The sequence below is a fragment of the Calliphora vicina genome, chromosome 5 (genome assembly GCF_958450345.1).
Source record: "Calliphora vicina chromosome 5, idCalVici1.1, whole genome shotgun sequence".
NCBI lineage: Eukaryota > Metazoa > Arthropoda > Insecta > Diptera > Calliphoridae > Calliphora > Calliphora vicina.
Window position 1 is genome coordinate 98,545,678 of NC_088784.1, and position 13,029 is coordinate 98,558,706.

The 13,029-nt window shown below is 29.6% G+C and overlaps 2 protein-coding genes across 2 annotated transcripts in view; one reads left to right on the forward strand and one right to left on the reverse strand.

The window, feature by feature from the left end:
* Positions 1 to 13,029, forward strand: part of LOC135960733 (mucin-5AC-like) — a 431,448-nt gene that overhangs the window by 155,297 nt on the left and 263,122 nt on the right. The gene's annotated exons all lie outside the window — the stretch shown is intronic.
* On the reverse strand, positions 3,975 to 9,370 carry LOC135959762 (odorant receptor 45a-like). The gene is made up of 5 exons (XM_065510818.1): positions 9,034 to 9,370; positions 4,868 to 5,054; positions 4,350 to 4,797; positions 4,113 to 4,268; positions 3,975 to 4,040 (listed from the first exon to the last, which is right to left on the reverse strand). The coding sequence occupies exons 1-5, from the start codon at positions 9,368 to 9,370 to the stop codon at positions 3,975 to 3,977; spliced, it is 1,194 nt and encodes a 397-aa protein (XP_065366890.1).

Genomic DNA, 13,029 nt, shown 5'->3' on the forward strand with positions numbered 1-13,029 from the left:
ACTAGAATGTTCTATTTCTAGAGCTTCAATGTTAAGCTTAATGTTAGCTGCTTTAACATTTAATGTTGTCATACTTACAAACAACATTAATAACTGCATGTTATCAGCATTGTTGGTAAGTAGAAGTTGCTACTGATTGAAATGTTTTTAAACATAATGAATATTGCAAGCAGTCGTTACAGTCCGTTAAATTCAAATTTTGCAATCGTCACCAATGTGCAATATATCTTAAAAAGAGCGATAAGAGAACAAAATATAAACTTTAAATTGAAAAGCAAAACCAATTCTATCTATGACAACTTAGTTCTACATATTTTAACAAATTTATTACACACATAAATCTTACAATTCAATCCTGACAATTTTATACAAAAGTTATTAATATTTTGTAACTCACACATATCTCAAATAAAATCGGATTGTTCCAAGTAAAATGTAATGTGGTGGATGTCTTTTATTTCTTTAGAAAATGTTATAAATCTCAAAACTTACTCAGAGATTTTACTCAACAAAGTCATATAAAATCTTTAAGATTTTGTCTACTATTTGTACTCTGCTTATTTATTTGCTGTGGCACGTTTAGCCACCCGTAATAGTAACTAAAATGTATTTAGTTTAAATTTCACAACATTTACAAATGTACAAAAGTGTTTTTAACTCGAAGTTGTGTAAATAAATCCTAGTTTTTTTTTCTACTACATTTCTAACTATTTGCCGTTTTTCTGCTTTACTGTTGGGTGGTGGTGGTGGCGATGGTGGTGGTGGTCTTTTATGTCAGTCGAGTGTGTGGTTTAATAAACAAGAAAATCTCTATGATTATTTTTTTTTTTTCTTTCTTTCTTGCGTGTTTACAATTTCACCTGGCAAAAAGATAAATGAACAGCAGCAGTAGTATAGGAATTTTAATTTGCACTTGGAGATACATGAACTCATATAAAAAAACACTGGCACATAACTTTACTTTGAAATTACCAGCTACGGCTTGAAAACAAAACCATTTATGCAAGTCACAGATGTGATTACTTAGATAAAGGAAGAGTGCTTCCTTGGCAGTGCTGGTAATGCGAGTATAACAGCAACTAGTGTTCAATGTTTGTTCTTTGCTTTAGTAACGACATTTTATGGTTGTAAGTTTTTCCTACACATTTCTTATTTAAATATGTATGAATGGGAGTAGTAAGTAGTTGCGGAGTCAGTTGTTTGTTGGATTTTAATGATATTGACATATAAAGTTGGAAAATTACGGTCAAAACGTTTCCATTGTAAGTGTAACAGTGTTATTTAAGTTATCTTGAAAATATTTTTAGACACAAAAAATAGATTATTAATAATTTTTGGTTTATTTAATGTTATTTAAAAAGCATGGATATATAAGGAAAATTAAAATTTTTGGAGAATTTGAAGCCATTTTGTAGTTTTATACTACAATCATAATTTGATTGCTACAATAATTTTAATGGTAACATAAACATATTATGGTTTTCGCAATCATATAAATATTTACACTGACCATAACGTAAATAAACTTCTAGAAATTTTAAAATGGTTATGGTAGAAATATACAACTATAATTTTTCTCTGGGTGCACTGTTTCGACACTATTTTGAAATGTAAACCAAGAAATTCAAATTAATATTGGGAAATAACAAATTGAAATTAAGAAAAACCAACTAATATTGAGAAATACCAAATTGAAAATGAGAAACCCATATTAACCCCTTAAACGGCAAGGCTGCCTTTAGGCGGGTATGTTAAATGTGTTTAATGCTGCTTTATTTGGTTATTTTTCCCGTTATAACGGTAAATATGTGTAAAGAGACAAACAATTTACTTATTGTGATAAACAAGAACGTGAACATGTGTTTTGTTTGTTTTTATTCCAACGTATTTCTTATTTTTCAAAAAATAAGCTGGTATATTATTTTACCTCGAAATTAAATTGGCCGGTTAGGGGGTTAATACTGAGAAAATGGAAATTTACGAAGTGATCTATAATTTAATATGGAGAAAATTGAAAAGCTAGTAATATTGAGAAAAAGAAATTTAAATTCAGAAATCCAAATTAGTATTAAGAAATTGACTTTCAGAATAAAAATAAATATTGAAAAAATTACAGAAAAACCGTAATTAATATTAAAAAACATAAATTAAAATTGAGAAATTAAAAATCGATGTCGAGAATTGAAAATGTTTATGAATTGAAAGGATTTATGAATTGGATCGTTATAGATACCGGAGTCGATATTACCATGAATGTCTGTATGTTGAAATCAACTTTCCGTAGCCCTCAAATAACTTACATACATGATTTTTATGTCAAATATCCGCTATAGAACCGGTTCGGTTGATATTTAAAATCGAAAAAATCGGCCCACAAATGGCTGAGATATAAGGAAAAAATAGGACAACCGATTTTTGATCTTTCTTTGGTATATATCTGGATTACTATGTCATTAATAAAGACTATATGGATATCTAATGATAAATATTACAAAGACCTTGCAACGACGTATGTAACGCCATAGTAAGTTGGTCAAAATCCGAAAAAATGTTTTTCAAGCCGAATTTTTTTTCAAAAAAAAAAATTTTTTAAATATAAAATTTTTTTCACTAAATAAATAAAAAAATTTAAAATTTTGAAAAAAAACTTCGATTTTTGATCTGTAACTGGATTATTAAGTAATTAAGACTATAATGATAGATATTAGAAAGACCTTGGAACGACGTATATAACGCCATAGTAAGTCGGTCGAAATCGGAAAAAAATATTTTAACTAGAATTTTTTTTCAACAAAAAAAATTTTTTTTAATAACATTTTTTTCACTAAATAAATAAAAAAAAATTTAAATTTAAAAAAAAAACTTCGATTTTGTATCTATATCTGGATTATTAAGTAATTAATTAAGACTATAATAATAGATATTTGAAAGACCTTGCAATGACGTATATAACGCCATAGTAGGTCGGACCTCCAATGGGTCAAAATCAGAAAAAATATTTTTTAATCCGAATTTTTTTATCACCAAATTATTTTCCCTATTAAATTAAAAAAAAAGTTTTAAAGATATAAAAAAATTTTTTTGAAAAAAATTGGAATGCCAAAAATTGTTTCCACTAATTAAAAAAAATTGAAATTAAAATAAATTTTTTTTTTTATATACCTAAAAATATTGAACATTTTTATTTTAAACTAGTTGACCGTCCCGGCTTCGCCCGGTAGCATTTAATAATATTAGTTCTTCAAGTTTCTCCAACCCAATGCAGGTGTATGCCTGTTCTTATTTATTTGCAAGTAAATTATCTAAATTTGTACTCCATACTCAAAAAAAAAAAATCCGAGTTTTATACGGAATTTTTGAATTTTTTTCTTTACAAACCATCTTCTGAAAATTTCGAATCGAATAAAAGAAAATCAACCAAATCGCTCCAGCCGTTCTCACGTGATGCCATTACATACATGGAACATTTCATTTTTATATACATATATATAGATTATAATTTGCTGAATTATATATAAGATTCGTCATAGCCGAAAATAGCTCTCTTATTTGTTTTAAATAATTTTTTTTATAAAAAACTTTGACGAATCGGAATTGAAGTTTGTAATGTATAGAAATTTATTATTTCTCAACAATAATTTAGGTTTTCTCATTATCAAGTTATATTTTTTCTCAACTTTAATTTTCAATTTCTGAATATTAATTTTGATTTCTCAATTTTAAATGCCATTTTTCTTATTAGATTCTAAATTAGATTTATTAATTCAAAACTCAAAATTCAATAGAAAATATCAGAAAATTTTGTTTTTGAGCACATGAATACTTGATTCAATTATGAAATAATTGAAACCAGTTCAATATGTGATAAATGTTTGAATTGAAATATAGTTTTTTTCTGTGTATGTGTTATGTATATTAAAGCAAAAACTACAGTTTTTAAATTATTTTGTTATAATAATGATATTTATAAAATTCTACTGCATTTCACCTTCCTCCAATGTCTTGAGTAATGCAATCAACGATGCTGCCGTACGATAAACCTTTAAAATAAAACATTACATTTGCTTTTCATTTTAAAAAACTTCTTGTAGTTGCATCAAATAAGTACTCACCCACAAAAACAGACCTAAATTTGCCGTAAAAAATAAACCAGATAGATTGCAGGGCACTTGAGAACGCATCATGGAAAATGTTAACATCTTTCTGTTGGCCACAGACAATGTTTCCCAGTGGAAACTTTCATAAATTTCATTGGTTATGGAATCGCTCTGGAGGGAAAAATTAAATGAAATGTTTTAATTTTTTATATCAAAATATTTGTTGGGAATATTTTTAGTTCTCCTACTTACCTCATCTTGTATCCTCTGACCACCATAACAGTACAACATTAATTGCATCGACACCGATATCAAGAAAAATCCATGAAATAGTTTATCGAACAATTCACCGCCACGACTTAATTGAAATGCCAAACAACAAATTTGCATGCAACTGATGGCGAATTTAATAAAAACCACCACACAAAATGCCTCGTTAAACTCATTGGCCAATTCAATGGTACGACAATGATACACAACACAATCGGCGATGGTTTTCATCGAACAATTACCATTATTTTCGCCACCAGCCAGACGCAAACGATACTTAAGTATACGAAATTGTGCCACAATGTTGCACATAAACCAGGAGAACAAAGTGTCTGTTGATATGGTACCATAGACGACAAAAAATATGGAAACTCCATTACAAATGTAGATACAAATGTAGCCGAGTATAGATTTTTTGTCAATGACATAACTAAAAGTAAACGGATTGGAGATTAAGGAAAGTTAGTAATAGAATGAAAAACAAAATAAAAATAACTTACTTTCCTTTTACAGGTTCCTCTAAATATTCCCAAAATACTTCACCTTGCAAAGCATTAAAGCCAGCTATCAAAAGTGGCGCCAATAGACAAAAAAAGCCGGTCAAATTCACAGCCACGTTGAAAAAATTGCAAAATATGATATCTTTGCGATTTTCTGAGCCTAGTATTAGACGTTCCTCACCCTTAGCTAAAAAAATAATTTATAAAAATAGGAATTTTAATTGAGAAATGAAAATAGACTAAACTGTAATGTGAGATTTCTCATAACCTTCGTAACGTTTAAAAATAATTAAAATCGTAAAATTCGGAATTTGAAATATGCATGAAATTTTATAATTTGTTTTGGTATCAGATTAAAATGGATCATAAAATGTTTGTATTTTTTATTAATTGGGTGTATGACATAAAAATGCAGCATTCATGTATCTTTTGAATCCAGTTTTTCTTTTTAATAACTTATATGTAATTTTGAAGGGTACATATCTGCCATTTATTCTCACTTAGTTATTGAACATTATACAAAAAAAAATTTATTTTTTTGATTCGAAAATGTCGAGTTTAATGCCAACAAAGCGTCATATGCGACAAGTTTTGCTTTACTTCTTTAATTTGAAAAAAATTGCCGCTGAAGCACACCGATTGCTCTCCGAAACATATGGTTAATGTGTTTCGTCGGTTTCAACGTAAGATAGATGGTATTTGCGGATCAGAAGTGATGATTTTGACACGAAAGACTAAGATCGCCCAGGCCAGTCAAAAAAGTTTGAAAACCAAGAATTGGTCAACAATCAATGAAGATTGTTTTAAAACTCAACTAGAATTGCAAAATCAATGGGAGCTACTCAGTCATCAATTTCAAAACGATTGCAAGCAGCAGGATTCATCCATGAGCAGGGAAATTGGGTACCATACGAATTGATGTTGAGATATCTTGAATGACGACTTTGTATGTATGAAATGCTGCTTGAACGCTATACACAAATTATTTTAGCATCGATTCATTACTCGAAGCATTAGAGATCATATCTGAAGCACGGCCAACCAGCCAAATCGACACCAAAACCAAATATCAATGGCTCTAAGGTAATGCTCTGTATTTGGTGAGACCTAAAGGTTCCTATCTATTATGAGCTCTACCAGACCATCGCAGGTAACCTGTAACGAACGCAACTGATTCATTTGAAGCGAACAATGGCCGAAGAACTCCCAGAATATAACAACGCTCGGACACATGTTGAAATAGCTGTGTATTTAGAATGAAGTGGTTGGGAAGTTTTGCCTCACCCGCTTTATAGTCCAGACCTTGCCCTGTCCAACTACTATTTGTTTCGATCGAACCAGAACCCGCTCTCTCTGGGATAAGCTTCACCTTAGAACATAGTATCTGAAATTGGCTTGATTCGTTCATGGCCTCAAAAGATGTGCAGTTCTTTTGGCTCGGAATCCATATGTTGTCAGAAAAATGGGAACTACTTTAAATAAATTTATGTTGTACAAATGTTTCCAAACAAAAGCTAAGCATTTGAAAAAAATCTGAATTTTTAAGTCAAACACCCAATATGTAAAATATAGCCTTCATATGAGAAGCCGCAAAACAAAAGGTACTTTTTTAAAAATATTGGGAAATTGATTTTTTCAAGAAGATTTCAATCCAAATATTATAAAATTACCAAAAAATCTAATTGTAAAAAAAATTCAAAAAAGTACCTTTTGTTCTGAGGCTCCTCATATCTAAGTATTTGAAACAAGAACAAATTTAAGAATATCGTTTTTTGGTTCTTAGAAGTGAGCCCAACAATTTTTTATAGATTTCGAAATCGAAACAGTTTATCAGAAGCCCGAAATAGCCTTACCACAAAGTACCAATATACATGTACGTATAAGATTTAGTCACAAAAATTTTAGTATTGGAAAAACGTCTATATTGGTTTTGTTAGCCAGAATTTAAATGCAAAAATGAACTGATAATCTTTAGCCTTAAGAATCATCGAAATGATTTCACTAGGAGTGTCATTCTGTCTAAACTCAAATATGGGCATTTCCACGATCCCAAACGTGACATTCGTACGCCTTTGATGTTATGAAAATAAAGAAATCTGAATATTTTTCTTAATTATATTTTATTTTTTGTTTAGTTATGTTTATTTTGTAGCACTATGTTTAGTGCTAAACATAGAATTTGTCCAATTTATTAGCAATAAACCTGGTATCCCAAAAAAAGCTAAAAATATAATTTTGTTTTGCGACAGCCTTAAAAATGCGATACTCAGCGAATTGAAACATAATTTATTAAATAATACGAGAATTTTTTATATTAAAATTCAGAGTCTTGCTGAAATGTTTGTATTGGCTTTTTTTTGTAACAATTTGTCACGCGACATATTTTTTGGTCATGTTTGTAATACCAATTAGACCAGAAAATGCAACTGAAAAGTGAATACTATTATTTTTAAAATTATAAATGTACCAAAAGTAGCGATTAATTCAAAAGCTGAACTTTATCTTTTTCAGTCATGTTTGGTATTGGGTTAAAGTGCATTAAATAATACATCACAAACTGCTAAAATTACAGTTGTGAGTAACTTACTTTATTGGCAGTGAGTGGTCAATGTCAAATAATTTTTACAAATTTTGCGTGCTGTGGTTAAAATTTAAAATTGTGATATTTCGAGAGCTTATATTTTTTGTTAAATCTGTTAAAAGTAGAAATATTAAAATGGAACCATCAACTTCAGGTATTTGTGAACATAAATAAATAATTTTTGTTTAGATAAATGTTTTGAAAATATTTTTTAAGATTTTTTATAAAGTTCTCCATTATTGGGGTTTTTTCGATATATAGATTGAGTTTAAAAAAGTTCAGGGCAAGATCGGGTAAATTCCATTAAATGCTCTTAAAATATGAACATTCAGCTTATATATACAGGAAAAAAATCGTGCGGGTTTATTGAGGTTTTTACTTATTTAAGTTATAGTGAAAGAACTCCTATTGCTAAAAAACATATTCTGATACAAAACAGGTTAAAACATTTTTTTCTTACATTTTTTTTAAAGTTGTGTTTTTATGTATTTATGATTGTTCATTACAAAAATTTATGATATTGTCTTTTGTGGCTTTTTGTACATTTATAAAATTTTGTGAAAAACAAAAATTAGATTTTAAATTAAATTTATGCTAATGTAAATACATATAAAAAATTTATGTTTTGAATTTTTTAATAGCATATTAAGTATGCTTTTATTTCTAATTTAATTCATTAATTTATCGCTTTCCATTCCAAAGATATAGCATAAATTGTGAGCTAAGGTCTTTTTTTCCAAAAAACAATAATGCACTTAACGGGTTAAAAAAAAATTGTTTAAACTTTTTTTTTCTAAAGTGCTGTATTTTTATGGATTTAATAACTCATCAATAAAAAATTATAATATATTAAAACTACGGCTTCTATGAATTAATCGTCACTTTGGGTACAATTCAACCCACTGTGCGACGGCCTTAAAATTGCAATAATCAGCGAATTGAAACATAATTTATTAAATAATACGAGAATTTTTTATATTAAAATTCAGAGTCTTGCTGAAATGATAGTATTGGCTTTTTTTTGTAACAATTTGTCACGCGACATATTTTTTTGTCATGTTTGTAATGAATACGCCGTTTAAGCTGATTTTAGGGGCTAATTATCTAAGTAATAATTTTATATCGAAATTAAAACAAAATATGAAACATTTTAAAAACAAACAATCGGCGATTTATCTTATTTTCTAGGTAAAGTCACTAAATTTTGATTTGAATTTAAATTGTTTGACACTTTATTAGAACGATCGCTATGTACTGATAACAAACGATTATTTAGGTACAGAAACGCGACATTGCGACATGAACAAAACCGTGCTTTGTTTGGCCTCATTTATTTTTTTGTTCTTGAGAGAAATTATATTTTCAGTTTCAAGTCCAAATTTCGCATGATAATGACAAATTTTACCTAAAACTACAATATATTATGCAAATTTAGACATTTTTTAAATATGTATAATGTTAGAACAAATTAACACTTTATGAAATGTTTTATTTCCAGTCACGGTGGACCTTTCTGTGAAAATGCCCATATCTAAAACACTAAAAACCTCTTAAACTCAACCACTAGATATCACATCTCACTCACCTTCTAAATTCCACAACCATAATTTTCGTACTAGCGACACAATCTTCTTAATATTCCATACAAAATAAATGATCTTGAATGTTGCTATTATCGACTGCCAAAGAGGTGCCAGCGAGGTTGTAACTTTATCCATATCATGAATATTTTCGATAGCATACTGCAAAACAGGAATGTAATGACAGAGCTGTACCATCATGGGAAACCAAACCCTAAATCGGCTAAACACTGTACATTCCAATGAGGTGGGATTCACGCCAATACAGCCAAAACTGTAACGTTGTACCTGAAAGTAACTTTTAATCCTCGGCTGGGATAGTACAGCTTCGTTGATGTTCATCTCTAGTTAATGTTAAAAATAAGTATTTGATGGATTTTGTTTTTTTTTCTATAGATTTTGTGGTTTTGTTCAAACGTTGTTGCTAAAATTGTGTCAGTGTTAAGAGATTAACCAGACATTAACAACTGTCAGGGATTTGTATGAAGTGAATTGATTTTAAATACTAATACAGTTTTGCAAATACATTAATAAGTTACTTAAATACAACTTAGAGATACAGTTGAATACAAGTGCGTAAGTCCATGGTTGCTAAAATATTTATATTAACGTACTTAAATACATATTTGTGAAATATTTTGAAATAAATATTTGATGTACAGTAGAGTTTTGTTAGAACGAACTAATTTAGTCATTATTCATACATGAAGTTCGTTATAGATTTATTGAATTTTGTTGTTCTTGGTAATGAAAATAGATACAGATGAACTATTCAATGTTTCTAAAGTTTTGAAAATAAATGTTGATATAAATGTCTATGGGCCTTAGTTAATTAGACCTAGAAATTAGTTTTTTATAAACATCATTTCACTACATCCATTATTTGAAAAATTTTTGGTTTTGGAGAAACTTTTCGTTTTAAGTCTTTATAATTTGTGTTTGTTTTAGGCAAATTCTACTGTACAATGTATGTACGAATGTGAGAAGGTGTTTGGATTATAATATTGTTATTTACTATATAAAATGCATTGTTGTATGGGTATTAGGGCGATCCTGTTTGTAAGAATCGAATTAATGTGGTTATTTATAAATTGTTTTGTTAGACCTTGCCAAACAACAGGTTTTTTTTTTGTATGAGAATTACGTAATTCAATTTGAACTTAATTCACTAAAATGTTCATTCGAAATTATAAATTGCCATTCATTCCATTCCGTAAATCTATTCCCAACATCTAATTATTTAGTTTCATTCAAAGGCTTTTACTTAAATAAATTTCATTCATCGTTACAAATTGTTTTGTTAGACTTTGCAAAACAAAAGGTTTTATTAATTTTTCTCAGTTAGCTAATTCACTAACATTTTTCATTCTGAATTAAATATTGTCAGTCATTCCATTCCATAAATCAAATCCATTCCATTCCAAACCCTAAAGCTGAATTCACCCATGAGTTTCAGGAACATTTTTTGTTCGGAACAATTTTTTATACCCTACACCACCATAGTGGGGAGGGTATTATGCGTTTGTGCAGATGTTTGTAACGCCCAAAAATATTAGTCTAACACCCACCTTAAAGTATACCGATCGACTTAGAATCACTTTCTGAGTCGATTAAACGATGTCCGTCCGTCCGTCCGTCTGGTTGGCTGGCTGGCTGGCTGTCCATGTAAACCTTGTGCGCAGAGTACAGGTCGCAATTTTGAAGATATTTCGATCAAATTTGGTACATATTACTTTTTCGGCCCAAGGACCAAGCCTATTGAAACTGACTGAAATCGGTTCATCATTTCACCTAGCCCCCATACAAATGTCCCCTCGAAATTGGACTTTATCGGTCATAAATGTTTAATTTATCTATGTATCTACACAAATTTCGCTCCAAATAAGTTTAATATATACAAAATTCATGTCACCAAATTTTGTTACGATCGGTCCATAATTAGTCATAGCTCCCATATAGACCCGCTTCCGAAAATCACTTTAAAGTGCATAAATCGCTTAAAAATGTTGGTATACACACAAGATTCAACATAGTTAACTTTAATATAGACATAAATCACACGACCTAATTTTGTGGTGATCGGTCCATAATTGGTCATAGCTCCCATATAAGGCCCACTTCCAAAAATCACTCAAAAATATAAATTATTGATATTTTAAAAGAAAAATATTTTTACTCATTTACTTGGTGTAGGGTATTATATGGTCGGGCTTGACCGACCATACTTTCTTACTTGTTTTTTATATGTAGTTTGACATTCTATTTTTGAGATAGACTTCAAACTACATATAAAAAAAAAATTGTTCCGAACAAAAAATGTTTCAGAAAATGTTTCAGCTTAATTCTTTAGTTTCATTCAAAGGCTTTTATATAAACGGATTTCATTCATTCTTCAATTAATTCATAATGGAATCAATTCATAACAGAATTCATTCAACCTTTTAAAAATGTCTGTTTATTAAAATTTAATACAAATTGAACTAAAATATTTTTTATTCATTCAGTTTTGTTTTTGAATTTGAAAAAATTGACTTACGCCTTTTTGTAATAGATTTAAATTCAAGAGCAATTGATTCATTCATACAGTTTTAAAGCTAGTTTGTAATGGATTTGAATTAGAGACAATTGAAATGCTCCAGTAAGGAATTTATTCTACAAATAATAAATTCTCAAAGAAAATAATTAAATTTTTTAATTAAAAATGCGATATTTTTTACAATATTTAGCTTTTATTTTGAAACATTTGTACAATATAAATTTATATAAAGTACTGACCAGTGTTAGCTATGAACTTTTCCAATCTTTCTGGCCACATATGGATTCAACGCCAAAAGAACTGCTCATCTTTTGAGGACCAGAACGAATCAAGTCAATTTCGGATACTCTATTCCAAAGTGAAGCGTATCCCAGAGAGAGCGTTCTCCATCGATCGAAACAAATAGTTGTGGGACGCGGAAAGGTCTGGACTAAAAGGCGGGCGAGGTAAAACTTCCTTTTAAATAGTTTTTATCAGGTATTGTAACATGTGGCCTAGTGTTGTCATGATGGAATATAACGGTTTCATGTCTGGCCGCATATTTAGCATGATTTTTGCGCAATGCTGGGTTCAAACGAATCAGTTGCATAACCTTAGCGCCATTGACAATTGGAATTGGTGTCGATTAGGCTGGTTGGTCGGGCTTCAAATACGATTCGTGGTATCGTAATATATTGATTTTCATCGCAAGTAATGATACGGTGCAAAAATGATTTTCATTTATAGCGATCAAGCATGCGGACATACAAAATCATATTTCAAGGTCTCAATTCGTATGGTACTCAATTTTCCTGCTTTTGGATGAATCCAGCTGCTTGCAAACGTTTTGAAGTTGCTGATTGAATAGCTCCCAATGATCTTGCAAGTTCTTGTTGGTTTTACAATAATCTTCATGGAGTTATGCCACTAATTCTTGATCTTCAAACTTTTTTGGCTAGACTGGGCGATCTTTGTCTTCAGTGTCAAAATCACCACTTCTGAACCGCACACAACATTTCTTGCACATTGAAACCAATGGAACAAATTTACCATTTGCTTTTGTGAGCAATCGGTGAGCTTTAGTGGCACTTTTTTTCAAATAAAAGAAGTAAAGCAAAACTTCCCACATATTGCGCTTTATTGGTACAAAATTCGACATATGCGAAGCAAAGAAAACGTTGTTGTTTACACTATAATGTTCAAGAACTAAGTGAGAATAAATGGCAGATATATACCCATCAAAATGACATATAAGTTATTAAAAACAAAAACAGCGTTCAAAATATAACCATCTATTATATATATTTCTAAGTTAATGCAATGGTTAGGAAATAACATTTAATTTGATTTCAAAAAAGGAATTAAGAATTAATTCCTTCGAACTTTTACTTTTATATTTGTTCTATTTCACTCAATAGAAGGCGTGGTTGTTTTCTTATATCTTATTCGTTTGTGGACCGAATATTTCGGATATATTGATATATCA

What these genes read in the sequence shown, in the direction of transcription:
- LOC135959762 (XM_065510818.1), bottom strand. Translation starts at nt 9,370, where the DNA reads ATGAACATCAACGAAGCTGTACTATCCCAGCCGAGGATTAAAAGTTAC. An exon ending in ATGGTTGTGGAATTTAGAAG is followed by an intron (nt 5,055 to 9,033) that starts GTGAGTGAGATG and finishes TTATTTTTTTAG; the next exon opens with CTAAGGGTGAGGAACGTCTA. An exon ending in ATTTAGGTCTGTTTTTGTGG is followed by an intron (nt 4,041 to 4,112) that starts GTGAGTACTTAT and finishes TTTATTTTAAAG; the next exon opens with GTTTATCGTACGGCAGCATC.